General features: G+C 48.0%; 1 protein-coding gene and 1 long non-coding RNA gene across 2 annotated transcripts in view; one reads left to right on the top strand and one right to left on the bottom strand.

Moving 5' to 3' along the window:
• Positions 1 to 4,302: 4,302 nt before the first annotated feature.
• On the bottom strand, positions 4,303 to 6,899 carry LOC138847027 (uncharacterized). The gene is made up of 2 exons (XR_011384637.1): positions 6,366 to 6,899; positions 4,303 to 5,887 (listed from the first exon to the last, which is right to left on the bottom strand). It is a non-coding gene; the product is annotated as an uncharacterized lncRNA (long non-coding RNA).
• A 164-nt stretch (positions 6,900 to 7,063) lies between these two features.
• LCMT1 (leucine carboxyl methyltransferase 1) overlaps positions 7,064 to 24,864 on the top strand; it is a 57,982-nt gene continuing 40,181 nt past the window's right edge. The window contains exon 1 of the mRNA XM_002711830.5: positions 7,064 to 7,344. Coding sequence (XP_002711876.2) covers positions 7,235 to 7,344 — 110 coding nt within the window. The 5' untranslated portion in view covers positions 7,064 to 7,234. The remainder of the gene's footprint in view (positions 7,345 to 24,864) is intronic.

The raw sequence follows: 24,864 nt of genomic DNA, 5'->3' as shown, positions 1-24,864 counted from the left end.
ATGTGTGGGCCAGAGAGCTACCCACAGGGAGAGGTGTAGAAAGCCTGAATATCACCTTCAGCCATGGTCCATGATGACAGAGAGTGCTCACCTCTGATGCTGGCTCTTATGAGGTAGGAGGTGTGTCTCTGTATGCAGGGAGCTACCTGGGGACTTTATGATACTTCCATAAATTCACATGGGGCTTAATATCCAGATTTTCATGGTGTCTCCCCTTCTAGGGCCTGGATGAAACAGGTACATCCTGGGAAAGAGAACACCTTTTTTTTTTTTTTTTTTTTTTTTTGACAGGCAGAGTGGACAGTGAGAGAGAGAGAAAGGTCTTCCCTTTGCCGTTGGTTCACCCTCCAATGGCCGCCGCGGCTGGCGCGCAGCGGCCAGTGCACTGCGCTGATCCGATGGCAGGAGCCAGGTGCTTCTCCTGGTCTCCCATGGGGTGCAGGGCCCAAGGACTTGGGCCATCCTCTACTGCACTCCCGGGCCACAGCAGAGAGCTGGCCTGGAAGAGGGGCAACCGGGACAGAATCCGGTGCCCCGACCGGGACTAGAACCCAGTGTGCCGGCGCCACAAGGCGGAGGATTAGCCTAGTGAGCCGTGGCGCCGGTGAAAGAGAACACCTTGATTGATGGGTAAAGGGACAGCTTTCCAGAGACTTCCAGCTCCCTTGGACCTAAACTAGCTACCTAGTAAAACCACATCGGTTCTGTGGGTGAGAGTCACGGTCTCAATGCTGGCCCAGCATTGTCTTGCTAGGAGTTGTACGTCTATAGAATTCTGACAGGCAGCAGGCATAAAATCTAGAAAGGAAAACCCAAAACAAATCCAACAAGAACATAAAAAATCAAGTGTGCCTCTTAAAGGCAATAAAAAGAATTACAGTCTAACAGCAGGTACATTATACTTGACTGTTTGCATTAGTACAAGAAAAGTTGATTTACTATGTAGTGATCTCAGAGAACTTTCAGGAAAACTATGTCAGACTTCAATTTTTTTTAAAAAAGTATAGTACCTCATCTTTTGAAGTTTGACGATCTGCTAACAAGTTACAGTTTGTTTACTCACTGTAAGGCTTGGAGTCCTTGAAGTCTGGCATTCTGTGTATATATATATGTATATATATATATATATACATAAATATTATAAATTTGAAAGTCAGTTACAGACTGAGAGGGAGAGAGAGAGATATCTCTTCTATCCACTGATTCACTCCCCAAATGGCTGCTGGGGCCAGGCCAACTTGAAACCAGGAGCCTGAAACTCTATCTGGGTCACCCATGTGGGTGGCAGGGGGCCAAGTGCTCTGGTCATCTGCTGCTTTCCCCAGGTGCATCAGCAGGGAGCTAGATTGGAAGTGAAGCAGCCAGGACTCCAACTGGCACTCCATCCATTATGGGATGCCAGCGGCATTGTAGTCAGTGTCCTAATCTGCTGTGCCACAGTACTGGCTCCCTGAGGATATTTTTAGATATGCCAAATGGTTCAAATTGTATTCTATCATGAAGAGAACATGTTCTTAATGAATTTATGCAAATAATCACTTTGCACACAGAAAAAAGATGATAATAAACAGTTTTTGAACTTTGAAGGTATTCAGTAGGAAGGAAAGGTACACATGTTTATCTTTTTTTTTTTTTAAGTTTTATTTGAAAGGCACAGTTACAGAGACAGAAAGGTGGGGACAAAGAGAGACATGGATTTTCTATCTGCTGGTTTACTCCCCAAATGGTCACAATGGCCAGGGCTGGGCCAGACAGAAGCCGGGAGCCAGGAACAACTTCTGGGTCTCTCACTTGGGCTCTGGAGCCCAAGCACTTGGGTCATCATGTGCTGCTCTCCCTGGTGCATTAGCAGAGAGCTGGATTGGAAGTAGAGCAGCCAGGACTCAAATTGGTACCCTTTGGGATGCCGCTGTTGCAGATAGCAGCTTACCCACTACGCTACAATGCTTGCCCCCATCTGTGTTTTTAAAAACACACTTTACTAAAGTGTTGTAAACCCTAGAAATCTCAAGAAAAAAATTCCCTTAAGCCTAGAAGGCAAAACATTTAGGTATAAAACCAATATTGACTTAAATAAGAGCTAGAACCCCATATATTTCATTAGTTCATTGAGTATTGTGTAATTATTGTCTTAATTAATCAATTACAAACATTTGCTGAGTTTTTTTCTGATTCTAAATGTTTCCAGAGAAGACCTCGAACTGTTGGTGGCAAAAGACTTAAAACCGGGGCCAGCACTGTAACACAGTGGGTTAAGTTGCCACCTATAAACTATATCAGAGTACAGGTTTGAATCCTGGCTGCTCAGCTTCTAATCCAGCTCCCTGCTAATGCACCTGGGAAGATAGTGGGAGATGGTCCAAGTGCTTGGGCCCCTGCCACCCATCAGGGAAGCCAGGATGGTGTTCCTTGTCTCCTGGCTTTGGCTGTCATTTGGGCAGTAAACCAGCAGATGGAAGATCTTTCTTTGCCCCTCTCTCTCTCTCCTTCTGCCATTCAAATGCAAAATATAATACATCTTTAAAAAACACTTAATCATAATTAAGATTTGTGTAACAGTTCAGCAATCCACAAGGATATTTAGTTACTTTCCTTGTAATAGCATTTTTAGAAAGCACAGTAAGGTTTCCTCTTCTTTTTTAAGATTTATTTATGTATTTGATTGAAAGGCAGAGTTACAGAGAGGCAGAGGCAGAGGTCTTCCATCTGCTGGTTCACTCCCCAGATGGGCACAATGGCCAGAACTGCACCGCTCTGAACCTAGGAGCCAGGAGCTTCTTCTGGTGGGTACAGGGGCCCAACTACTTGGGCCATCTTGTACTGCTTTCTCTGGCCCTAGCAGAGAGCTGGATTGGAAGTGGAGCAGCAGGGATTCACATGGGATCTCAGCATTGCAGGTGGCAGCTTTACCAAGTCTGCCACAGTGCCAGCCGCAGTGTTCACAAACAATTCTTTCAGCCCTCCTGGCCTTAGGGAGGAGGAAGGCTCTCTCTTACACTAAGGTATCAATGCTATCACCCCAGATACGTTTACAGAACCCCAGACCTCTGTAAACGTCATATACAACTGAAGTTTAGCATCAGGGGTGTGTGTTTGGTGCAGCAGCTCAAGTCTCCACTTAGGGTGCCCACAAGCCTTATAAGAGTACCTGGTTTGAGTCCCACTGCCTCCGCTTCTTTTTTTTTAATTTTTAAAGATTTTATTTATTTATTTATTTATTTGAGAGGTAGAGTTACAGACAGAGAGAGGGAGAGACAGAGAGAAAGGTCTTCCTTCCGTTGGTTCACTCTCTAAATGGCTGCAACGGCTGGAGCTGCACCGATCCAAAGCCAGGAGCCAGGTGCCTCCTCCTGGTCTCCCATGCAGGTGCAGGGGCCCAAAGACTAGGGCCATCCTCCACTGCTTTCCCAGGCCACAGCAGAGAGCTGGGTTGGAAGAGTGGTATCCAGGACTAGAACCCGGCACCCATATGGGATGCTGGCGCTGGAGGCAGAGGATTTACCAAGTGAGCCACAGTGCTGGCCTCCCTCCTCTGCTTCTGATCCAGCTTCTTGCTGATGCACACCCTGGAAAGCAGCCAATGATGGCACAAGTACTTGGGTCCTTGCTACTTACCTGGGAGAATCAGATGGAGTTTCAGGCTTCTGGCTTTGGCCTGGCCTAGTCTTCCTATTGGAGACATTTGGGGAGAAAATCAGTGGATAGAAGATCTGTATCTCTCCACGTTTCAAATAAAATGAAAATAAATAAAATTTTAAAAATTAAAAAAAAAGTCTAACATCATTTCACAGCCCAATAGTACCTTCCATACAACCCAGATAAGCCTAGTTAACTCTTGTCTCTCCAAGATGAGCAAGAGTTCATTAGAGGATCTCAAAGAGCCCAACCGGAAATGCTGATGTCAGAAGACCCGGGGCAGGTGTATGCCCGGGGCAGGTGTATGGGGACATGGTTAGGACACTGGTTGGGATGCCTACCTGCCATTATCAGAGTGCTTGGTTTCAGTCCCTAGTGCTTTGCTCCTGATCCATCTTCCTGCTAACTTACACCCAGGGAGGCAGCAGGTATCAGCCCAAGTGCTTGAGTCCATGCCACCCACGTGGGATACCCAGATGGAGTTGCTGACTCTTGCATTTGGCCTTGAATGTGGCAGGTATGTGTGGAGTGAACCAGTGGCTGTTAGACCTCTGTCTGTCTGCCTTTCAAATAAAAATAGGTATACAGGATTTTTAAAAGCAGCATCATAATTCCTATACAACAACAAGCAAAAAGCAGTAATTGTGAAAAGATGGGTTGAATAAATTAAAGTGCAAATAATAATTTTTATTTCTGGAGTCATAAAGTCACATGTTTGTATGGGTCTCCACAAGATGACACGAGATACAGATTTCCGGGTGGTTATGGGGAAAGGAGTCCAGGGGTTGACCCTGTAGGTGGCCTACCCCTTCCTCCTGGAAATGCTAGCCACTCATCCCAGTGTGGGGATCTATACCCAGAAAATTCATCTTGTCTACAGCCAGGTGAGGCCCTCAAATACCCTGATCACAAGATCAGCCTTTGCGTGCTAGGACAGTAAGCTGTAGTGCCAAGCAAAGCCCATTGGTGCTTAGGGGTTTCCAAGTGGGAAAGCAGTTGAGTACCAAATGCCCTTCCTCCTACATCTTTGTTTTGTTAATCATCACTTCTGGCCTAAAGCCATCCCTGGAATGCCATGGAGGTGCACTTCCAATCAGGAGAGCTCAGGACAGCAGCAAGGGAAGCATCAGCCCAGGAAACACGACTCCTGCCTGAACACAATATTTCTAGTCAGCAACCAGGAAGCTGTTTTGAAACTTTCCCGAGGTAGTGGGCTCATTCCTTTCCACAAACAAAGGGTGGTCTCCAGGCCTAAGTCCTGAGAACATTCTCCCAAATAGTGTCAGGATGAGGGTCCCACACTGCTAGTGATGGCCGGTGGCTATGTACAGTGAGCAAAGGGCTCTGTACTGACCTCCAGTGAGTGGACTTCAAGAACCTACCAGCTAGGATGTTATGTTGTCACTGCTCCCAAGTGACAGCCTCAGAGACCAACTGGCAGATACAGGCACGGCTGATGGTACCTCACCTCGGGGAACAGTCAGCCAGCCTTTCTTAGGGTGCACAAGATGTCCACACTCACTCACTAGCTGAAGTGCAAGCTGGTCTGCACCAGGCAGTTAAATCCCAGACGCTCACTGCCGCCTTAGGAAACCAGCAGTTAGTGAAAGCTGGAGCAGGTGCATCCACAGTTGAGGATGGGCTATCGTGTCTGTGATTTCAGTAGTTTTACTGATTCCTCAATCCGCTGATGAAGGAGGGAGGGACTCTCACCCTAGACTGACTACACAACACTTGGCACTGCACAGATATGATCCACAGCAGCTATTACACACACACACACACACACACACACACACACACACGGTCAGAGGAGAAGGATGCGGCACTGTGCAGTTGTAGGAACAGGAGCAGCTGTTGCACGCAGACTTTGTAGACACAAAAGGCAGAGGCGGCTGCCGTTGCCGCTGGTTAACCACTGACCACGGACTGTGTGCACGGCCAGGCTGGGGTCGCTGGTTTTGCATTACACTCTTGGTAGAGGGCCATCCCACGAAAGTGGTGTGTTTCAGACCATCACCAACTGCCTGGCAGGAGTCCCCACCTCAGTCACTCTGCACTGTCATTTCTCCCTTGGGCATCAGTAAGTTCTTGGCCTCCACTGAAGACTAAGCAAGCATGAGATGTCCCATCTCACCCCAAGCTGAGTGTCTGAGTTTCTGTTGCCATTTATTTTCCTTTTATTTTCTTTCTAATGGGTGTAATTCAGGGTTCTTCAAGTTCGAGTATATCCATTCACAGCTCCCAACACCTGTCAGATAAAATGGAATACATGGATACACTTTTTCATTTAGAAAATGCTTTAAGTGGCAGGCGCTGTGGCGCAGTAGGTTAATCCTTCGCCTGCAGCGTTGGCATCCCATATGGGTGCCAGTTCAAGTCCCGGCTGCTCCACTTCCGATGCAGCTCTCTGCTGTGGCCTGGAAAAGCAGTAGAAGAAGGCCTAAGTCCTTGGGCCCTTGTACCTGTGTGGGAGACCTGGAGGAAGCCCTGGCTCCTGGCTTCAGATCGGCTCAGCTCCAGTTGTTGCGGCCAATTGGGGACCAGTGGATGGAAGACCCCTCTCTCTCACTGTCTGTAACTCTACCTCTCAAATAAACACATAAATAATCTTAAAAAAAAAAAAAACAGAGAATGTTTAAAAAGAAGAAAATGTTCTAAGCACAAAATATAGGTAATGGACATTCTGAATATGCACAATAATGTAAGAAACACACATGCACCCTTACCAACTTGAGAAACTGAAGAGGTGTCTATGTCCCCATCTCCTTCTGTCCTAGTATCTTCCCTGCCGTCCTGACGCCTACGTCTCTACTCCCTAGAGGTCACCAGTATCCTGATCCCTTTTTCCCTGTTTTTTTCCTTCTGTATAGAGCATTTTACCACTTACGTTTCTCTAAACAAGTTTTGCTTGAACTTTACTAAAATGTTATTCTACGTCCTTCCCCTCCCTGAAATGCAGCGGCTGACGCTTGCAGCTGGCAGCTCCCATTCGTTCCTTCTCCAGGCCCCAGAGTTTTCCTTTGTGTGCGTTTTCCCGCAATATTTCCTTCACAACATCTTCACTCAAACCTGTTGGATTGTTGAACGACACTGAGTCCCGAGGTTACCTCCCATTCGTTTCTTCTGCCTGGATTCTCCGCCCTTCGCCCCTTGCTGAGCATCCTGATAGCTCTTCCACCCTGAGTTAATTATGGTTATAAAATTTTGTGACCGGCCCCAAGGAAACAGGGTCGTACCAAGCATCGAGGACTCCATTTCCCAGAAGGCACTGCGGTACTCTTCCGCAGTGTAGGTTGTGCCTCGGCCAACGTACGGGGGGTGTGGGTGGAGCTAAAGAGTCCTCCAATGAGCGCTACCGCCGGGTGAAGGGGCGGGGAGATTGCCCAATGAGCATCACCCTCATTGGCAGAGGCGCCAATGAGCAAGGAGGTTGCTGGGCAGCCGTCGTGGGCGGCGTCATTGAGCCGCGCCAGCTGAGCCGAGTGGAACCCAGCCCCTCTCGTGGGTTCTCCCGGCGGCTCGCTCCTTTCCCCGCCGTTTGTCCGCATTGCTTTCATGTCCCCGGTGGGCACGGCTCCCCGGAAGCTGCAAGCCCATGGCCGGTAGCCTGAGGGAGCCGTCCTTCAACGTTTCCGCCTCCACGAGCTGCGACACGGACGACGAGGGCGTGCGGGGCACCTGCGAGGATGCTTCTATGTGCAAGAGGTGTGTGCTGGGCGCGGGATTAGGGGTCGGCACGCGGGCGCCCGGGGCCCGGAGGGAGGCGGGCCCGTGTCTGAGGGCTGCGCCGGGGCGCCCGAAGCCGCGTCGCACCCGTGTGGAGCGATTGTCCCCTCGCGGGTGAAATGCAGCGAGCGGGTTAGCCGGGAAGGAGGCGGCCGTGGTCTTGGTGTTGTTGGCGCCAGAGCAGTGCTGGGACACCCAGACCCGAAGCGTATGAGGGCGGCCTTGGTGAGTTATGGGAAGGGGTGCAGGCACGCTCCCCTGGGGGCTGCTAGGATCCCCACTGTCACTCCAGTGAGAGGGGGCGACCTGTCCCGGCCACCTGTTCCTGTGTGTTTCCGCAGAGCCGGTACCCAGGGCTCCGCAGTTAGGAGTGTGGTCGTGGGTGTTGGGGACGGGGCGTTGTCTGGAGCGGGTTTCATTCGTGCACATCCTGGGAGTGTCAGGGAGAGGCCGCTGCATGGGGGCCCTGCCTTGGGCCTGGTTCGGTGCGGATTTGCTGATGGGGCAGCAAGCCTGTGTCGACATCCTGGAATTCACATCCTAGTTGGGAAACACAGCCAGGAAACAAATCATTAGCCGTGAAAGGCGTACTTACAGTTTCGCCTGGAGCCCTGGCAACACATGGCTGCTATTGGAGTTAGGACCTGAGACAGTGATACTTCAGCTGGGCACAAAAGGCATGAAGAGGGGGTAGGTAGGAGGGTGCTCAGGTAGAGCTAGGGAGGAGTTATCAGTTCCTGGTAAAGGAACAGAAAGCTGGATGAGGAGGGAGAAGCAAGCCTTGATCTTTCTGTAGTTCCTGGAGACCACGCATGGTGATGGGGAACATGGACTCAGGAGCCAGACTCTGTCAGACTGAACTCTGTCACTTTGTGGGTACTAAACCCAGAAAACCGGGCCTCAGTTTCCTGATCTGTAGAATGGGTTTGAGAACAGACTTCGTAGGAGGTGGTGCAGATTAAATAATGCTCAATGTTAGGATACTCGAGCAGGGCGTGGACATGGCAGGTGTTAGTGATGGTGGTTAAATACATTGATGAGTACATTTATGTGTGTAAGGTGGGAGGCAGTCATGGTGAAATGTGTGAGTTTAAATAGGTAACTCTCGGCTTTATCTTCAGTTTCACTTGTTGTTGACCACATTTACAGCACTGTTCAATTAGAAATAATTTTTCTTGTATTGACTGCTGTTTGCTAAGAGTATCTAAAGTAGCATCAAAAGTATTAGAGATACTGTGAGTGAGATCCCAGTGGAAAGAACAGGTCTTCGAAGAAGGAGGTACCTGTCGCTCCCCAATTCGTGGAGGAACGACACAGGACCCTGCGCTGTTCTTTTGTCTGCTCGGCCCTCCCCGGGTTTGCTGCTGGTTCTTCCCGGGTTGGCTGCCGACCCTTCCACCTCCGTGGAAGGGCGGCTCCCCCTGCCATTTTCCCCACTTCCGCGGGGGAGCGGCACACCACCGGCCGGCCCTCTCGGGGGCTGCTCAGATGTTATCCAGATGTTCCTGGTGCATGTTGTCTCTCTCCTCCTTTATAGTCCTCTTCCACCAATCCCAACTCTGCTACCCACACGCCGAGTACGCTCCTCTCCTCCAAAGAGAGGCAGCTGTGTAGAAGTTGTTTACTCCTCTCCCAGCGCCATATTGTGGGAGAGCAGATGCATAGAATAAGTCTTAATTCCAGTAACTTAGTCTAGTCCGAGTTGCTCCCCACAGGTACCTTTCTCTGAAGGGAGGAGAGAACTTCCACTTTGACTATGACCTTGTCTAAATAAGATAAGAGTCAGTGAACTCAAAAGGCTTCCATAGCCTTGGCAACTCATGACTGGAGCATAGGGAGATTACTGATGCCATAAACAGGAGTGTCAATTTGTAAAGTCAACAACAGGAGTCACTGTGCACTTATTCCTCATGTAGGATCTCTGTCCTTAATGTGCTGTACATTGAGATTTAATGCTATAACGAGTACTCAAACAGTATTTTTCACTTTGTGTGTCTATGTGGGTGCAAACTGTTGAAATCTTTACTTAATGTATACTAAACTGATCTTCTGTATATATAGAAAATTGAAAATGAATCTTGATATGAATGGAAAGGGAGAGGGAGCGGGAAAGGGGAGGGTTGTGGGTGGGAGGGAAGTCATTGTGGGGGGGAAGCCAATGTAATCCATAAGCTATACTTTGGAAATCTATATTCATTAAATAAAAGTTAAAAAAAAAAAGTATTAGAGATAAAATCCTTTCCTTAGCAATTAGGGTCAGGTTTATTGAATATTTGTTGGTAATAGTCTTTGCCAACATGCTGACTTAAAGTAAGAGTTATACAATGATTCAGAGAAATATAAAAAAGTCTAGAGACATAGTCTAACTGGAGCATGCCTTTCCTTGACTTTGTTGCATTTTTTTTTTTAAGATTGATTTATTTTATTATTTGAAAGGCAGAGTTACACAGAGGCAGAGAGAGAGAGAGAGGTCTTCCTTCTGCCGGTTCACTCCCCAAATGGCTGCGGCAGCTGGAGCTGTGCTGATCCTAAGCCAGGAGCCAGGAGCTTCTTCCGGGTCTCCGACATCGCTGCAGGAGCCAAAGGACTTGGGCCATCTTCCACTGCTTTCCCAGGCCATAGCAGGGAGCTGGATCAGAAGTGGAGCAGCTCTGACTTGAACTGGTACACATATGGGATGTGGGCTCTGCAGGTGGCGGCTTTACTCACTACGCCACAGCACCAGCCCCCCATACTTTTTTTTTCTTTAAAATTTAGGATGTTTTTTAAAATGTCAGCTCCTCTCTGCCTCAGCATGCAATGCTCTGCATTGTGACACAGCCAGGGGCCCTCCCCATACCCCGCGCCACACTGCATGGACCTTCCAGCCACCAGAATCGTGAGCCAAGGAGTCTCTTCCTTATGAAGTGTCCAGCTGCAGGTATTTTGTTACAGCCGCCCAAGAGGGACTGAGGCCGCCCAAGAAGGACAGAGACAGCCCAGTCTGGTCTCTCTGTTCTGCCCCTCTTGTGACGGCCTTGAGTCAGTTTTCCATCCACTCTTGTTTACCGTGACCCAACCCACCCACCATGCCCTCACTGTGTCCTGAAATCACCATTCCGGAGTCAATAGCTGCCTCTGTCTGCTCACCTCTCCCCAGGCACCATCTCCCAGCCACCCTCTTCCTCCCTCTCTCCCTCCCTTAGCCTCCACTCTCCCTCATTGCCTTGTGTACCCTCTCCTGGTTTTTCACCCATTTCCCTGGGGGCTCTGGTACCTGGCCCACTGTCGGCCTCTCTGCCTCAACTGTCGATATCATCCAGGTGTCCTCTGTGTCCATGGGCAGTCCCCGGCCTGCAGGTGGATGTGCTTTTTCTTGCATGTACCCTCTTCAGTGTCCCCTCTCCTCATCCTTCTCTGTCACAGCTTCCCACCCCGACGCCCTCACTCCCGTCCTGGTCCTGCACCAGCTCCCAGCTGCATAGTGCCACACTCTCTCACCCTGCTCTCCTCTGTCCAGGGAGTTTGATCAGTTCCTCAGCCGTGCCCATTGCTTCCTCGGAGCTCCAGGGTTCTCTGTGACCTTCAGGCTTTGCCCTCCCACTGTTACCTGTCGGTTGAGCTGAGACGTTACAGTGCGTCATCCAGCGCTCCCCTTGGCAGTGCTGCCATGTCCCTTCCCCTGCACCATCCTTCTCCAGGGTCTCTGAGCGCTCTCCTCCCTCGGCCTGGCTCGTCTCCTCCTCCTTCTTTCCTAGTTAGTTCTCCATCAGCTCTCAGAGGAGTGCATTCTTCAGCTGTCCTTATCGAGTGCTTGCTTAACTATGGAGGTGCTGTCCTGGATGCTGGGATCAGGAATGAGCTGTCCGGTTGGAAAGGATTGTAATTTGAGAGGGGTTGGCCAGGGAAAGCCTGGGTGAGAAGGTCAGTGCAGAGGAAAGACTTATCTAGGACAGGGGTGGGAAACCTTTTTTCTGCCAAGGGCTATCTGGGTATTTATAACATCGTTCAGGGGCCATACACAATGATCAACTTAAAAATAAACCTGGAACTTGGGCCCTTAGGTTTCAAGATGGCGGAGTAGGGAGGGAGCTTTCTGCTCTTCCAGGAGAAGATAGTTTTAAATTATTGGAGAGAGTGTAGTCTCAGGGAAGAGTTATGGAAAAAACAGCAGAGGAAACTCTACTGGGACACTCTAGAGGGAAACTCTAGAGGGACATGGTGGACTTATGTGGAGCAGCAGGAAGAGCCTAGAGGGAACGAGGCTTGAAGCCCCATGGAGGAAAGTGCACCAGGCTAACTAGAGGAGGGAAAAAAAAAGAAAGGGACGGTATGGACACTTCTCTCTCTCCCCGATCACCTTACAGAGGCATACAAGCTGATAGAGCTGGCACCGTTTTGGACATGCGTAACAGCTGCACCAGCTTGTGTCTGCACCCAGCAATCAGCTGAGCAGAGTCCTGACTCGGGGTGGGGGGAATAACGGGGGGGCCAGGAGCTTTGACTGTGTGAAGCTTCTGAACCAGGTCTCTAAAACAACAACAACAACAACAACAAAAACAAAAACTGAGGGTGTGTGGGAGAACTCACTGTGTGGCTGAGAATTAGAGCAGGCTCAGTTGGAGACGCCACAGTTGGGGTGGTCCTGGTTACCTGGTGAGAGACATTGCTGGAAAATCTGAACTTACACTGAGGTCTGCATAGATCCTTTGTGTGGTCTTTGGGACAGAGCATTGAATATTATACCCACTGGGGCTAGTGCTCAGGCACTGGTCTCCATCAAGAAGAGCTCAGCTGAACAGAATACACATCCCTTCTGATTAAAAAAAGAGAGAGAAGATTCACCACACCAAAGCTGGGTGTGTTACATTAGGCACGCCCTGGAAAACTGAACAGTTTTCTACAAGCCTCTAGAGATTCACTGAAAGCAGACAGTCCACTTATCTACAGAGTCATAGTACAACGGTAAAAGCCACCACAACAGGAAAAAAAAAAAAAAGAAGAAGAAGAAGAAACCAACAAGTATCTCCACAAATACCAAATAACAAACGCAGCAATCCTAGAAACAAGAATAAGCAAGACCGGTTCACGACCCAGCTGCTCCTCTTCCAATCCAGCTCTCTGCTATGGCCTGGGAAAGCAGTGGAAGATGGCCTAAGTCCATGGGTCCCTGCACCCGCATGGGAGACCTGGAGGAAGCTCCTGGATCCTGGCTTTGGATCTGCGCATTTCCAACCGTTGCAGCCAATTGGGGAGTGAACCATTGGATGGAAGACCTCTCTCTCTCTCTCTCTCTCTCTCTCTCTCTCTCTCTCTCTCTCTCCCCCCCTCCCCCCTCCCCCTCTCCCCCTCTCCCCCTCTCCCCCTCTCCCCTTCTCCTCTCTCTGTGTAACTCTGACTTTCAAATAAAGAAATAAATATTTAAAAAAAAAATAAGGAACACTACATGATGCTCCCTAAAGAACACGATACTTCAGTACAAGATTATGAAGACGATCAGATAGAAGAAATGCAAGAAATGGAACTCAAAAAATTGATGGTAAGATTACATAGAAGTAACCAAAAGCAAACACAGAAACTATTGAAATCCATGCAGGACATGAAAGAAAATCTCTCCCCTGAAATTGAAATCTTCAGGAGGAATCAAAATGAAATGAAGAATTCAATAGAACATGAAATTGAGAAATTGAAGAGAAATCAAAATGAAATGAAGAATTTGATAGAATACAAATGCAGTGGAGAGCCTTAAAAACAGAATCAGTGCAGCACAAGAGAGAATATTGGACTTCAAAGACAGCACAGGAAAGTATACAGTCAAACCAAAGACAAGAAGAAGAAATTAGAAATCTAAAAACACTGTTGGGAATCTACAGGATACTATGAAAACCTCCAATATTTGGGTTCTAGGAGTTCCTGAAGGCGTGGAGAGAGAGAAAGGATTAGAAGGCATTTTAGTGAAATACCAGCAGAAAACTTCTTGGGTTTAGAGAAAGAGAGGTCCAAGTACAGGAAGCACACAGAACTTCTAATAGACATGACCAGAAAAGATCCTCTCCATGACACATTGTAATCAAACTCACCACAGTGAAACATAAAGAGAAGATTCTGAAATGTACAAGAGAGAAACGCCAGATTACTTTAAGAGGATCACCAATTAGACTCTCTGCAGACTTCTCATCAGAAACCCTGCAGGCTAGGAGAGAATGGTGAGATACAGCCCAAGTCCTAAGAGAAAAAAACTGTCATCCCAGAGTATTACACCCTGCAATGCTCTCACTTGTGAATGAAGGTGAAATAAAGACCTTTCTCAAGAAACAGAAATTGAAAGAATTTGTCACCGCTCATCCAGCCCTGCAAAAGATGCGTTACACACAGAAACACAGTCATCAATATGAAAGAAGGTAAAGGAAGAAAATCTCTCAGTAAAAGATCAAAGGAAGTTCAAAGTATAAATTAGGAATATCTTTGGAAAAATGGCAGGGCAAAGTCACTACTTATCAATAGTCACATTGAATGTAAATGGTCTCAACTCTCCAGTTAAAAGGCATAGACTGGCTGAATGGATTGAAAAACAAAACCCATCTATTTGCTGCTTACAAGAAACACATCTTTCCAACAAACGTGCATGCAGACTGAAAGTTAACGATTGGAAAAAGATACTCCACACCAACAGACACCAAAAAAGAGCTGGTGTAGGCATCCTAATATCAGACAAAGTAGACTTTAACCCAAAAACTGTTAAAAGAGACAAAGAAGGGCACTATATAATGATTAAGGAATCAGTTCAACAGGAAGATGTAAGTATTATAAACGTGTATGCACCTAATTACAGGGCACCTGGCTATTTAAAAGTTATGTTAAGGGACTTAAAGGGAGACTTAAGACTCCAATACAATAGTATTGTGGGACTTCCATACTCCACTTTCAGAATGGACAGATCAACCAGACAGAAAATCAACAAGGAAACAGCAGATTTAATCGACCCTGTTGACCAAATGGACCTAACAGATATCTACAGAACTTTTCATCCTACAGTTGCAGAATACACATTCTTCTCAGCAGTACATGGAACTTTCTCTAGGATCGACCACGTACTAGGCCAGGAAGCAAGTCTCAGCAAATTGAAAAAAATCGACCTCCTGCTCTGCATCTTCTCGGACCACCATGGAATGAAGCTGGAGATCAGCAACTCAGGAATCTCTAGAGCATTGCAGACACATGGAGACTGAGCAGCATGCTCCTGAGGGAACAGGAACGAGCGGAAAGGCCCTGAGGCCTTGAACTGTGCCAGGAGTTGTAGGAGGGAGAGGGAGAGGGGAAGTGGGGAGATGGGAGCCTAGGGGTCAGGTGGGACAGAAGTTGTAGGCTCCTGTGAGAACCTCTTCTTGGTAAGATGGGAGCCATTGAGGAACTTTAAGCTGAAGAATGAGATGACCTGCCGTGGGTTTTAGCAGCATCCCTGCAGCTTCTCTGTGGAGAATAGAATGGGGTGGGAGTGGGGAGTGGGGGCAGGGATGGTGGCAGGGAGATGGATTAGTTAGCCACTCTGGGAACATCCCAAGTAAGAAATGCTGGTGTTTGGGTCAAGATGGTAGCTGGGAAAGTGCAGAGAACTTGCCAGATCTGGGTGTGTTTTGAAGGTAGAGCCAGTACGGGGCAGGTGTTGTGATGTGGTGGGTTGAGCTGTGACTTGGGTACGCCAGCATCCCATATCTGAGCCCTGGTTCAAATCCTAGCTGCTCCACTTCTGATCCAGCTTCCTACAGATGCACTTGGGGAAAGCAGTGCAAGATGGTCCAGATACCTGGGCCCCTGCCTCCCATGTGGGAGACAGGATGGAGTTCTTGGCTCCCAACTTTGACCTGGCTATTTCAGCCATCTGGGGAGTGAACTAGTGGATGGAAGATCTTTGTCTGTCTCTTCTGTCTCTCCCTTGCCCTGGCTTTCTGATAAATAAGTATATAATAAATAATACAAAATAGAGTTGATGGGATGTGCTGCCAACTAGGATGCAGGGTGAGACTAAGGAGTCACCCGCGTGGCTCAGGTGGTGCTCCTGAGGGCTCTCGGACTGCCCCAGACAAGTGTTCTCATGACCCCTGTGCATCTTTGTGGTCAGCAGTCCAGCTGTAATTCAGGAATTCAGTATCTGTGTCTCACTGGAGTGAACTCAACGCAGAGCCGGGACCGTGTCTGCCTTTGTGCCGTGTGCATTGAGGGCACTCAGTAAATGCTTGTCAGACACCCAGGTGCTTAGGAACTGAGGCAGATGTTCAAGGCTGTGTTTCCTCGTGGAGCCTTCACATTCTGGTTTCCTGAGTGATCTGTGTGTTTTAGAAAGCAGACCAAGGCTTATGAGGTGGAAATCTTGTTGTGAAAATTAAAGAACTTATACTGATTTCTCTCTGGCCCCCACTCCCACCCCCACCCCCACCAATGGAAGCACGTCAAGGGTCACCCACCTCTCTGCCAAGCAGGCTTTTTCCTGAGAGGTTACGCCCTGGTCTTTCCAGCACGCTGACTGATCTGCAGAGTTCTGCCCCAGCAAGGGAGCTTGAGAGTTTGATCTGAAATCTTTTCAAGGCAGATACTACATTGTGTCCCAGAGAAGTGTTCAAACTAGAACACTCTGTTGAAGACCAATTAGCTATAAAACTTGCCCTTTGAGAAAGTAAAATAAGTCATGGAGTTTTTTGTTTCTAGGAACAGATAAAATTTTGGAAAATATTTACCAAAGATAATGGTCTTCGATTTAGAATATTAACGTCACTTCTTTCTTTATTCTGAAAAGCTGAGATTTTTAGTGCCAAAAATAGTGTGAATATACTGTCCATGTCATTTCATATACAAAACTGCCTCATCCTTTCTTTTTAAAGTTTATTTTCATTTAGCTGGAAGATGGAGACACAGAGAGAGATCTTCCCTCTGCTGTGTCACTCCTCCACTGCCTTCAGCAGCCGGGGCTGGGCCAGGTTGAAGCCAGGTGCCCTGAACTCCTTCCGGCCTCCAGTGTGGGTAGCAGAGGCCCAAGCACTTGAGCCAGAATCTGCAGCCTTCCCAGGATGCATTAGCAGGAAGCTGGAAGGGAAGGTGCTGGGATTCAAACCAGCACTCTGATTTGGGTTGTGGGCATTCCAAACAGCAGCCCACCCACCCCTTTTCTGCTCCACAACATTGGTTTTTGTATGAGTCATCTCTCCGTATAGTTTCCTAATGGGTTATTTGTATCTTTATCATTGAGTTGCAAGAACTCATGATGTTGGAGATAGTGATCTTTTGCCTCTGTCTTTGTTGCGATGTTTTCTTCTGTGCTAGTGCAGACCTTTCAGTTCAATTTGCATGGAGCATTTCACAGTACAGAAGTTGTAAATCATGGTGGAAACTCTTAACAATCTTTACTTTTATAGGTTGTGGGTAATGCTTGGAAAGACCATACCCCATCATTATAATGTTTTCTTTCACTATTTCTTTTTAAGATTTATTTATTAATTTGAAAGTGAGAGTTACACAGAGAGAGAAGGAGAGAAAGTCTTCCATCTACTGGTTCCGTCTCCAATTGGCCACAGTGGTCAGAGCTGCGCTGGGAGCCAGGAGCTTCTTCCAGGTCTCCCAAAGGGGTTGCAGGGGCCCCAGGATTTGGGGCATCTTCTACTGCTTTTCCAGGCCACAGCAGAGAGCTGGATCGGAAACGGAGCAGCCGGGACCCGAACTGGGATGCCAGCACTCTAGGCGGTGGCTTAACCCACTACGCCACAGCACCGGCCCATTCTTTCACTATTTTTATGGTTTTATGGGTGTAGAAGCTTCTTAGCTTGATGTAATTCCATCCATCCATTTTAGCTTTTACTGCGTGTGTTTCTGGGGTCTTATCCAAGAAGTCCTTGCCTTATGCCAATGTCTTGCTGTATTTCCCCTGTTTTCCTCTAGTAGTTTGATGGCTTCAGGTTTTAGGTTTAGATACTTGATCCATTGTGAGTTGATTTTTATATAGTATGTAAGATAGGGGTCTTGTTTCATACTTTTATACTGCAGAGATCCAGTTTCCTTCTTAGAGAGAGAGGTAAACAAACCCAGATACTGAAGTGGTTAAGGACAGATTTTAAGTCACGTTCAATCCAGTATGAACTGAACTGAACTTTGATTTGTATAGGCACATTAAAGGGACAGTGAGGAAGTAGGGAGTTGAGTTGGGGGTTGGGGAAGATGGTGGAGGGCAGAGGAAGAGCCTAGAAGAGCCAGGAAAGTGAAATGTTAGAAAGAGAGGGAAGGGAGGGTTGGCCCGTGGGAAACCCCTCTGGGGTTGCTAATGGGCAGTTGTCAAAGTTAGCTTGCGCCCTCCCATAGAGGCCAGGAGACAGAGTGCTAACTGGAAGGAACAGCAGGTTGGCAGTTTTCTCAGGCAGGTGCTTGAAAGGAGTCACCCTAGGGATGTGGCCTTGAGCTGTAAGAAACTGTTGATGTTTGGTTGGTCTTCAGAGGCCAGGGTTGAGGCCTGGTCAAGAAGAGGGCCTGGAGGAGCCTGGTGAGACTTTGGTCAGGAGAGAAGCTGTCAGGGTAAGCAGTGGGGTTTTAGTTTAGTTTAGTTTTGATTCATTTATTTGAAAGACAGTTAGAAAGACCAATTTTTTTTTTTTAAGATTTATTTCTTTGAAAAGTTGAGTTATAGAGAGAGAGGGAGAGACAGAGAGGCCCTTCCATCCACTGGTTCAGTCCAATGGCCACGTCTGAGCCAGGAGCATCATTGAGGTCTCCCACAAGGTGGCAGGGGGCCAAGCACTTGGGCCATCGTCCACTGATTGTTCCAGGTCAGTAGCAGGGAGCTAGATCAGAAGTGAAGCAGCCAGGACACGAACCAGGGCCTATTTGAGATGCTGATGTCACAGGTGGTGGCTTAACCTGCTATGCCATGGCACAGGCCCCGCCATTGATCTTCTGTCCACTGATTCATTCCCCAAATGGCAGCAACAGCTGGGGCTGGACCAGGCCAAACGCAGGATCCAGGAACTTCTTCGGGTTTCCCGCATGGGTGGCAGTGGCCCAAGTGCTTGAACCATCCTCTACAGCTTTCCCAGGCCATCACCAGGGAGCTGGATCAGAAGCGACGCAGCCGGGCTTGAACTGCCACAACGCCAGCCCTGGGTTCTCCTTTTTAATGGTGTATGGGTGTCCCATACTTTGTTCATCTGTTCACCTGATAATGGACATTTGGATTGTGTCCAGCATTGGCCATGGTAAACAGACTGTGATGAACATTCTCATTATGTCTTTCATCTCTCTTGGCTTCTCCTTGTCTAGGAGTGGAATTCCTTAGTCACAGAGAGGATGTTAAGCTAGCTGCCAAGCTTTTCCAAAGTGGTCAGTTTACACTCCCACCGACACCTGTCCTTCCTCACATTTGTTACTGTCAGCAGGTGTGGAGTAGCATCTCATTATGGTTTTAGATATCATTTCTCTTGTGACTAATCAGTGGTGACAGGCGCCTTTTCCTGTACTTCTTGGCATTCCTACAGCTTCTGTGGGCTGTCTGTTCAAGTCTTTTGGCCCTTCTTTCTGGTAGTTTTGATGGTTGATTTTTTTTTTTTCATTCTTTGACAGGCAAAGTTAGACAGTGAGAGAGAGAGACAGCGAGAAAGGTCTTCCTTCCATTAGTTCATCCCCCAAATGGCCACTATGGCCGGGGCGCTGCGCCGATCCAAAGCCAAGAGCCAGGTGCTTCCTCCTGGTCTCCCATGGGGTGCAGGGCCCAAGCACTTGGGCCATCCTCCACTGCCTTCCCGGGCCACAGCAGAGAGCTGGACTGGAAGAGGAGCAACCGGATAGAATCCGGCGCCCCAACCAGGGCTAGAACCCGGGGTGCTGGCGCTGCAAGCGGAAGATTAGCCTAGTGAACTGTGGCGCCGGCTGATGGTTGATTTTCATTAAAGTATTCTGGATAGGACTCTCTTTATTAGCAAAAAATGTTGAAAAATAAATGTGTGTTTGTGTATGAAAATAATGTTTTAGACTATCATTTACCAATGCATCAAAAACAAATTATTAGCAGCTAGTGTTACAGCACAGCAAGTTAAGTCTGTTGTTTGCAACACTGGTACCCTGTGGTAGAGTACCGGTGTGAGTACTGGCTACTCTGCTTCCTATGCACCTTCTTGCTAATGTGTGGGGCAGCAGAAGAGGATGGCCCATTTACTTGGGCCTCTGCCACCCTTGTGGGAGACCTGGATGGAGTTCCTGGCTCCTGATTTTGTCCTGACGGCTGATCTGAAACCATGGGGCGGGAGTAGTATAGCAGACTCTGTGTGTCAGCTATGCTCTCTCTACCACTGCCTCTCTGGAACTCTGTCTTTCAAATACAGTCTTTGCTGTTGCGGCTACTTGGGGAGTGAACCAGTAGGTGAGACGTCTGTTTCCCTCTCTCTTTGACACTCTACCTTTCAAACAAACAAACAAACAGATCTTTGAAGGCCAGCGCCGGGGCTCACTAGGCTAATCCTCTGCCTGTTGCGCTGGCATCCTGAGTTCTAGTCCCGGTCGGGGCGCCGGATTCTGTCCCGGTTGCTCTTCTTCCAGTCCAGCTCTCTGCTGTGGCCCGGGAGTGCAGTGGAGGATGGCCCATGTCCTTGGAGCCCTGCACCCACATGGGCGAGCAGGAGGAAGCACCTGACTCCTGGCTTCGGATCAGCACTGCGTGCCAGCCGCAGTGCTCCGGCCATAGGGACCACTTGGGGGTGAACCAACGGAAAAAGGAAGACCTGTCTCTCTGTCTCTCTCTCACTGTCTAACTCAATGTGTCAAAAAAAAAAAAAAAAAAAGTCTAGAAAGCAAAAGAAGTAAAAACTTGAGAAGAACAAGATTGGAGAGATTACCAGTGCTTAATTTTTTATGCTACTTAATTTTATATCTGATTGTACAGTTACACAGTGTGGTCTTGGCATACAGATAGATGAATGAAAGGGAATAGAGAGTTTAGAAATAAGCCTAGATACACTTTAACAGTTTTTGCTGAAAGTGGTTAAGTCAATTCAGTGGAGGGAAAGAGTTTTTTAAAAATTATTATTTTATTTGAGAATCGGAGTTATAGAGAGAGAGGGAGAGACACAGGGAGATCTTCTATACTCCAGTTCGCTTCCCAAGTGGCCCCAATGGCTAGGGCTGAGCCCTGCCAGAGCCAGGAAGTTCATCCAAGCCTCCCACGTGGGAGGAACCAGCTGCTTGAGCCTTCACTGCTGCCTCCCAAGGTCTGCACTGTAAGGAGCTGCAGTCAGGAGCCTGAGCTGCCGTCTGACCCAGGCTCTGATGTGCACGTGGTGTCTTAACTGCTGGTCCCAACGCCCACCCCTTCATTTGTGCTGCAGCTGATACTCAGGGACTGCTTACAACAGAGGCAGTAGAGATGACTCCTTGTAAAGTAGTCAGATGTTTGCTAAAGCTGAAAGGCAGTGCCAGGCGTCTCTTTTGGGAGGGAATTGTAGCTTGGGAGTCTTTCTAGTTACTGATCCCCAGGGTTTTAGGTGATTCAGAACTTAGGGTCTGGCAGATCTACCTAGAAAAGCCACGGGTCTTGTGGGAAGCGAAACAAACCCAAGTGTTGTTTAGGTACAGAGTGTATTGTCCTTAAGACTTTGCCTTCTGTTTTCCATTTATAAGCCAAGAATAAAAGCACCAGGAAACAGAAACTAAAAATGAAACCAAAACATGTAAGAGAACATCAAAAAAAAAATTAGAGTTGAAAGTAGTGTATCATCTTCAAGACCACAGGTGGTGGGCAGTTAAAAATCCCAAACTGGACATTTTATTGTGAGGAATAGTCCGTTGATTCTTGCCATTGTCAAAATGTGTGTTTGTCCCCATACATACACAGGCATGCCATTTGAGCAACTAAAGTGTTATGGGAGAAAGAACAATTGTGTGGGGTGGGTATAAATGCAGGAGGGTAGGTAGGCTTGGAAAGCAGTGGAATGAAGTGCCCCATGTTAATAGTGCAGGATTCCAATACCCCATACCCAAGTCTGTATAGCAGTGCCTTCCACAGAGTGTTGTACAGGGGTCAGAGTGTTAAGTGCTTCCCAAGCATTTGGAATGATGCCTGGCACAGAGGAAGTGCTCGGTGAATGTCCACTGAAGGAGTAAATGAGCTTTGATGCTCACAGGTGGGAGAGCAGGGAGAGCCCTGTTGCTTTCCCTGCAGCCACTGCAGGGAATTTCACACCTTTCAGATGAAGGAGCCATTGTTGTGGTTGGCACTCAAGCAGATAAGGCACAGCCAGTAAATGCTTCTGGAATGTATGGGTGGCTGGGCCAGACTGGAGCTTCCCATGGGAGGAGTGTGTGTGTGATTGGGGACTTTACACAGGCAGACACCTTATATTTTAGTAGTTAGGTATCTCACTGTGTCGTGGTACAAGAAAATGCTAGATGGCTCATCAGACCTCTGTATTAAGACAAAGAATGATTCAAAGACATTTTAAGCTGACAGATGGGGTGTGAATGTCATGGAAATGGAAAGCAGCAGTGGATTGAATAAAGACTGGGAGACTCTTTAAGGTTTTTCCAAGTCTGAATTTTTTGGGTCTTTGAATCTGAGTTTGAACCATGAAGTCAGGATATAAGAATAGGAGAGATGCTCTCTGGGTTATGTATCTCACCACGTCCTGACCACTGGAATCTTCACTCTCCAAAGTCTTCCAGAATCCTCATGTGACACATCTGAGGACTGGCAGGTGCAGTGGAACTGTCATTTCCCAACATGCTGCAGATCAGTTAGAGCAAGCAGAACAGGGACTTTGGCCACCCTTTTTTTTTTTTTTTTAAAGTTATTTTTTATTTGTATGAAAGGCAGAGTTACAGAGAGAGAGGGAGCGATCTTCCATGCACTGGCGCACTCCCCAAATGAAGAGTTAATAATTTGGTATCACTCCCCTAGTAACTCTCTGTGTTACACAGACACACACACGTTACATGTATTTCTGGTCGTACCCATGTCTCTCAGCAGGATATTGTGACCATCTTGCCATGTCTAACCCTTCTGGTTTGTATTTTAAATGACTGGTTTGGATCTCATCATATGGGTACACTGTAATTGGTTTGCTTAATCGCCAGCCTATGGCCTGTAAATCCTGACACCCACTTGCCAGTAGCACCCAACAGTCCTCCCTTGCTGGTGTTTCCCACCAGGGAGTCGTCAGTCTTTTTGTCCTGGCCCCTGTGCCAGGGCCGATGATGCGCTCAGTCCTGTTTCCCCAGAGGCAGCATGGCGTCTTAGTGATGGTCTGTTGCTGTAAGTGAATGGCACAGACTGGGTGAGTCCTAAGGAAAGGAGGTATATTGAACTCTGGGTTCTCAGCCTGGGAAGTTGAGGGGTTGAGGGCCTTCTTGCTGGGGTGGGTGGGGAGGACTCTGCAGAGTGCAGAGGCAGTGCAGGGTGTCTCCTGCAAGGGGGACTTGAGTGTCCTAGCTGGGATCTCTGTTGCGCCTCTTACAAAGCCATAATCCCATGGGACTTGGGCCCCACCCTCGTGACCTCATTTACTCTTAATTACCTCCCTGAGTCCCAGCTAGCAGAGTTGGATTGTTTCCACTCTTAACTGCCCACAATGGGAATTAGATTTCAGCATGAGTTCAGTGTGGACATTCAAAGCACAGAGCATGGAAACCACGTGTAAGCATCTAGACTTGAGGGCTGGCAAGAAGAACGTTTGGAGTTTGAGGAACTGGGGTGGTGATTGGGTATACTTGTATTACTTGGTATATATTGGGTAGATTTGCACCTGCTACCTTTTGGTTGAATGTGCATCCCTGGCTGTGTCGAGTGTATTCTCCTGCTGAGTCCCAGACACCTGCCAGGCTCTGTGCGCCGTGAGCAGGCTGCCCTCTCCAACCTCCCCTGCCAGTCCTGCAGCCTGTCTGCTGCGGGAGTGCCAACATCCGTTCCCCGCCTTCTCGCTGCTCCTCCTCCTGTCTGGAGCGCCTTCTGTACAGCCGACTTATCCTGCTCCCCAGAGCCCAGCCCGGCCGTCCCCTCCTCCAGAGCCCATCCCTTCTTCACGGGCGTCCTCGGTGTTAGCATAGCCTTCATTTCTCAGTTATTTTGTGCATGCTTGTTTGGTTGAGAGACAGCCCGCATTCTCTGCTTAACTGTCCAGATGTCCACAGTGACCAGGACAGGGTCAGGGTTGAATCAGGAGGTGGGAACTCAATCCAAGTCTCCCCCATAGGGCGGCAGGAATTCAATTCCTTGTGCTGTCACTGCTGCCTCCCAGGGTCTGCGCTGGCAGAAAGCTGAAATCGGGAGCTGGAGCGGGCTCTTGAACCCGGGTCACTGATGTGGGACACAGGCGTCCTCCACAGGGGCTCAGCACTAGACCAAATGCCTGTTCCCCTCTTCATCTCCTCCCCAGCACATGCTACATTTCTTAAAACGTCTAAGAATTTGTTCCATTTTTTATTTTATATATTTTTCTGTGACTTGTATGTGTGTTTTTTTTCTTCCCAGAAACCTTTTGTTTAAGGAATTCAAACTTCATGCATTTCATAAGTACAACCTCAGGAACATAGTGATTCTTCCCATTGTACTCACCCTGCCGCCCACACTCCCACCCTCTTCCTCCTCCATGTCCTATTCCCATTCTTATTTTTTACTAAAGTCTATTTTCAATTCCCTTTATACAAATATGAATAACTATACTAAGAGTCCAACAAATAATATGGGAAAAATGTTCCTCAACAGTTGAGACAAGGGCTATTCAAAGTTGTGGCATCTCAAAGTGTCAGTTTCATTTTTGTAGATTTCCGTTTAGGTGCTCTATTAGTTTCCACAGATCAGGGAGAACATATGGTGTTTGTCGTTTTGGGACTGGCTTATTTCACTAAGTGTGATGTTTTATGTTTCCATCCCAAGAACTTTTTTTTTTTTTTAATATTCATTCTATTTATTGAAGACATAGTTACAGAGGTAGAGCCAGAGAGAGGGAGAGGGAGAGGGAGGGAGGGAGGGAGGGAGAGAGACAGAGAGAGAGAGAGAGAGAGAGATGTCTTTCATCTGCAGGTTCAGTCCCTAAATGGCTGCAATGGCCAGAGCTGAGCTGATCCAAAGCCAGGAGCCAGGAGCTTCTTCCAGGTCTCTCACATGGGTGCAGGAGCTCAAGGACTTGGGCCATCTTCTACTGTTTTCCCAGGCCATTGGAAGTGGAGCAGCTGGGACTCGAACTGGCGCCCATATGGGATGTCGGCACTGCAGGCTGGGTTTAACCCATTATGCCACAGCATTGGCCCCAAGAGTTTATTTTTAAAATTTGTTTATTTTCATTTTATTTGAAAGGCAGGATGAGAAAGATCTTCTGTCTCCTATTCACTCCCCAAATACCCCCAATAACCAAGGCTGGGCCAGGTTGAAGCCTGATGTCAGAATTCCACTCAGTCTTCCCATGGGAGTGGCTGGAACCCAAGTTCTTGAGCTGTCACCTGATGCCTCCCAGAGTGCACATTCGCAGGAAGCTGGATGGGAAGGAAGCGAGAACTTGAACC

This window comes from Oryctolagus cuniculus, chromosome 19, assembly GCF_964237555.1.
Source record: "Oryctolagus cuniculus chromosome 19, mOryCun1.1, whole genome shotgun sequence".
In the NCBI taxonomy this organism is placed as follows: Eukaryota; Metazoa; Chordata; class Mammalia; order Lagomorpha; family Leporidae; genus Oryctolagus; species Oryctolagus cuniculus.
This window is presented reverse-complemented; position numbering and strand designations above follow the sequence as displayed.